The sequence below is a fragment of the Humulus lupulus genome, chromosome 3 (genome assembly GCF_963169125.1).
Source record: "Humulus lupulus chromosome 3, drHumLupu1.1, whole genome shotgun sequence".
NCBI lineage: Eukaryota > Viridiplantae > Streptophyta > Magnoliopsida > Rosales > Cannabaceae > Humulus > Humulus lupulus.
In genome coordinates, this window is record NC_084795.1 from 40,809,540 (window position 1) to 40,814,221 (window position 4,682).

At 34.5% G+C, this 4,682-nt stretch overlaps 1 protein-coding gene across 1 annotated transcript; it reads left to right on the forward strand.

Moving 5' to 3' along the window:
• Window positions 1-4,346, forward strand: LOC133822567 (probable mitochondrial adenine nucleotide transporter BTL1). The gene is made up of 6 exons (XM_062254942.1): window positions 1-208; window positions 468-617; window positions 2,062-2,156; window positions 2,674-3,007; window positions 3,359-3,596; window positions 3,863-4,346. The coding sequence occupies exons 1-6, from the start codon at window positions 179-181 to the stop codon at window positions 4,111-4,113; spliced, it is 1,098 nt and encodes a 365-aa protein (XP_062110926.1). The 5' UTR covers window positions 1-178; the 3' UTR covers window positions 4,114-4,346.
• The last annotated feature ends 336 nt before the right edge of the window (window positions 4,347-4,682 follow it).

Here is a 4,682-nt window from a genome sequence, read left to right on the forward strand (position 1 = left end):
CGGGCGGAACCCAAATTTTGAAAACGCAAGCTGTGTTTTGAAAAACATAAAAAGAAGAACAGAAAACAAAAACGAGGAAAACATTTGATATAAAAACAACATCGTCGAAAAACCAAAAAAGCACAAGAAAACAGAACACGGGAAAAAGATAGTTGAGAAAAATCTCCCTCCAAACCAAATGTCTCCAAAAACCCCTTCTCTCTCTCAGGCATGTCAATTTCTTTACAGCTCTTCTTCGCTCTTTCTTTCTCTCTCTCCTCTCTATCTATCTATTTTGATAAAAGGGCATTCACAGTTTTTTTATTTTTTTATTATATATTTATATATATATATATATATATTAAGAACTATATATACATATACGCATACGCATACATATTTGAGAGACTGAATTGAAGTTGTTTTTATATATTGATGTATATATTGCGTTTTGAAACTGATAAGTAAAAGAATGACATTTGAATCAGTCATTGAAGAAGAAGAAGGATTTTACAGGGGTTTTTGGAGATGTTTATGGGACGATGATGCTTCTTCCCAAGGAGGTGGAGCTTCAGAATAAGCCTACCCCATCTTTCGACTTCCGTTTACTGCTCCCTGACTTCAGCCGCGCCTTCAAAGTGAGTCCCTTTTTATTTCCTTTCCTTTTGATGAAATATTTTCTTTTCATTGGTTTTCTGTTTGGTTCCCTAGAAAGAAAAGTAAAAAAAAAAGAAAGAAAGAAAACATGGGGGCATTTTGTGTTTGACCTTTGTGAAAGGTATCAAAATGAGAAGGAAAAATAACCCATTTTTTCTTTTTCGAATGAAGTTCTTAGTTTTCCATTTTATCTCTGTTTGTTTACTGAGAAAGCGGTGAAAAAAGAGAGAAAAAAATCAAATATGATAAATATTGAATTTCGAACTCCTTTTTTGGAAGGTTTGAAATCTTGAAAGAACCCATTTGTATGAGTTTCTTTTCTTTTGTTAATTTGAATATGTGAACAGGGAGTGGAGTAATGCACTGCCTTTGTATTTGGTTGTGAAGAAAATGAAAACCAGTTGAAAAACTCATCGTTGTTGTGCCTTTTGATTCTAAACAAGAGTTGTAGATCACTCTTTTCGACAACATTTGTCTTTATAGCCTGTTATCAATTTTCTATTACAAGTTATCTGTCATTTTCAGGTGCTCTTCTCTTGTTTTTGGTTGTATGGTATACAATTTTCATACCACATTTGTACCCGAGTCACTTAATTAGATCTTAACTAATATGCCCTATCATAATGGTGATATTCCGTAGGGCTGTAAAGTAGATACTGAGACCATATCATCATTGTTTCAAAAGAAAGTCTCAAATAATTAAGATGTGCTTGTTAACGATTCAATTGTTTTTCTTTAGTTCAATCATTCTCTCAAAGATCAAATTGTCACGTGTCCTTTATGTTCTGTAAGGGAAACTTATATCATCGAATAGTATGAAGTTTGAACTTAGCTTCATTTCAATCTTTGATTACATGATATGCATGAAAGAATAACAGACACAAGAAGAAAGGAATTGGACGCATTGATTATGGTAAGAAAACACTTAATATGACTGCCCAAGCTCAATACGAGTTACATACATGTGTCTGAGCTGTAATCGTTTAAGTTGGTTGATGCAAGTCTTTTTGAGTTATGTTTTCTGCACACCAATTTCTTTGCCCTTTTCAGTGAAATTTTTAGATTTTTAGAATCTGAGATTAGGATATTTATCCTTGTTTTTCAATTCTTTGCAATTAAATAATCAAAGTCACTTGAAACGAAGGGGAGAAATAACTAGTTTAAGAAGATGGATTTGGCAATTACTCAAATCTGATTCAATCAGTTTTCCTACGGCTTGCTATGGATATTGAAGAGTACTAATAAATTATGCACTATTTTGCTCACTTTAGCACATTATGTGTTTTTTATTACCATGACTGGGGTGTGTTATGTATCTGACTATTTTGGACTTTTGGTATGTATTATTATGTAAACCAAAGAGGCAGAATGCTCTAAGATACTTTTTGTTGGTGGTGCTCTAATATAAGCTTTGACTTCGTGCAGGATATTATGAAAACAAGAGAAGCTGCTGAGTTCCTCAGTGGGGCTTTAGCAGGAGCTATGACAAAAGCTGTTCTTGCACCTCTTGAGACCATCAGGTTGACTTGACTTTCCTTGTTTTTTGATTCTTTTCATTCCTCATCTCAATAAATTATTGCTTTTGACGAGCTGTGCTGGGATGGACATTAATTTACAACTGCCGAAGCTCATTGCTGGTTCTCAAGATTTAGAGTAATCTCTTGATTGTGAATTTGGTAGCATTTAAAAGAGGTTTACACCATGTTTATCTTGCATCAGATTCTCAAAGGAATAATTGAATCTGCAGTATTTTTGGGTTTTTTTCTTTATTAGTTTGAGTTTCTATTGATGAAATATTCTAGTAATTATTATGTGCTATTTGCTTTGTATTTGGATAGTTTTGCGGTTTCTAGTTAGATCAGTGATACTAGTTCACTGAGTCACAAAGTTGAAACTTCTAGATGAATCTAGGAAGTTAAGGATTCTACTACTGAAGGATTCTTTTTCTTTCTTGAAGTTCTGAATTACAAAACCCTAGGCTATTCAACTTTATACAGTTATTCATACATATTTCTATTTCCTGGTTTACATGTGCAGAACCAGAATGGTTGTTGGTGTAGGATCCAAAAATATCAGTGGTAGTTTCCTTGAGGTCATTGAGGCACAGGGTTGGACTGGTCTTTGGGCTGGGAATGCAATCAATATGCTCCGTATAGTCCCTACACAGGCAATTGAGCTTGGAACATTTGAGTGTGTGAAACGAACAATGACATCAGCTCAAGAGAAGTGGAAGCAGAATGATGGCCCAAAATTGCAAATTGGTCCTGTCAGTTTGAACTTGCCTCTCTCTTGGATTTCTCCTGTTGCCGTGGCTGGTGCTGCTGCTGGAGTTGTTAGCACACTTGCGTGTCACCCTCTTGAAGTTTTGAAGGTATGACATGAGGCTTCTAAGGATGGAGATACGAGAATTAATTGAACTCTACTGTTTTTCTATTTTATGGATGCAAAGAATATTTATTCCTGTCAGTCTTGCTTATAATCTGTCTTCTGCTGGTTTTACTTTAAACCAGGTTTCATAATGGTGTAGTGTAGAGGTCTTTGGTTTCTCTATTTATATCTATAACTGCATTTTCAGTTGTTTGCCTCAGAACTAATTATGCTTCCAATTATAGAGTAATGACTTGTTTCTTCTTCACAACTATACTGTCTAAGGTGAAATGTCTTTCTATTTTATGTTATTAACTTATCATTGCCATTGAAATATTTTTAACTTTTTATTCAGGATCGGTTGACTGTTAGTCCTGAGGCATACCCTAATTTAAGCGTTGCAGTCAGCACAATTTACAAGGATGGTGGAATTGGTGCTTTCTATGCCGGCCTTTCACCCACGCTGATCGGAATGCTTCCTTATAGCACATGTTACTATTTCATGTACGAAACAATAAAGAAATCTTACTGTGAATCAAAAAATAAAAAATCTCTAAGTCGTCCAGAGTTGCTCGTGATCGGAGCTTTTTCCGGTAAGAAGTTTAGCCTTGGTTACAAAACGTTCAACTATTTGGAAATGAACGACTACAAGATTTTATTAGATAATATCACTTTCTGGCTTATCAGAGTTTCATGATTACAAATAGTATTTTTTTTTATCTTTGATTAGTGATTGTAAAAATCAACTCTCATATAAGTATAGAAACTTAGATTACTATCTCAATACTCATTATAGTTATGACAAATATTATTTGTATCTTGATTAGTTCATAATTTCTTTTACTCGTTACATGATCAGGTCTGACAGCTAGTACAATAAGCTTTCCTTTAGAGGTGGCGAGGAAGCGGCTGATGGTGGGAGCTTTGCATGGTAAGTGCCCACCGCACATGGTTGCAGCCCTTTCGGAAGTGATTAAGGAGCAAGGTATTATGGGGCTCTACAGAGGTTGGGGTGCAAGCTGTTTAAAGGTCATGCCATCCTCTGGCATAACATGGATGTTTTATGAGGCTTGGAAGGACATATTGCTTGTTCAGAGACTTCCTCTCTGACGATAAACCGCAACATTCTAAATAAAATCACAGTTAAAAAAGTTTTGGTAACTAAAATCTACATTTGTAATGCAGCAAATGTCAACCAGTGTTAAAGCCTCTGGGTGTTTTTATGGTAGACCCGAGGCTGACTGAATTCCTTCAACTTAAGTTGGGAAGTTTACAATGGCCATTGTCAAGACTTTGGCCTAAGTGCCCTATGAAGACTTAATATCTATTGATATTTATTTTTTTCCACTCTTTTTTTCTTTATTGATGTAACACTAACAAAATATTGTTTCTTACTGACATATTTTCTGATTCTTGGGCAGAGCTTAAAAATGGAGTTTTTTTTAACAATATTCGTAATATTATAATTAATTGCACATTTATTGTTAAAAATTTAAATTACAATTATGTGTGACTCATCAACACACTAATAACGGATTCAAAACTATTCATACTGAAAATTGAAAACAGAAACCTTGATCCATTCTCAGAAAAATAGGGATATAATTTGGTGCGTGATCCCAAATTCCCTTCTGAAATTGAAAAGCTACCAAAATCGTCCACACATATATATGCAATCA

Bases quoted from the DNA above. Each gene is read 5' to 3' on its own strand.
- LOC133822567 (XM_062254942.1), top strand. From the start codon at position 179: ATGTCTCCAAAAACCCCTTCTCTCTCTCAG. The intron at 209-467 runs GCATGTCAATTT...CATTTGAATCAG, and splicing joins AAACCCCTTCTCTCTCTCAG to TCATTGAAGAAGAAGAAGGA. The intron at 2,157-2,673 runs GTTGACTTGACT...TTACATGTGCAG, and splicing joins GCACCTCTTGAGACCATCAG to AACCAGAATGGTTGTTGGTG.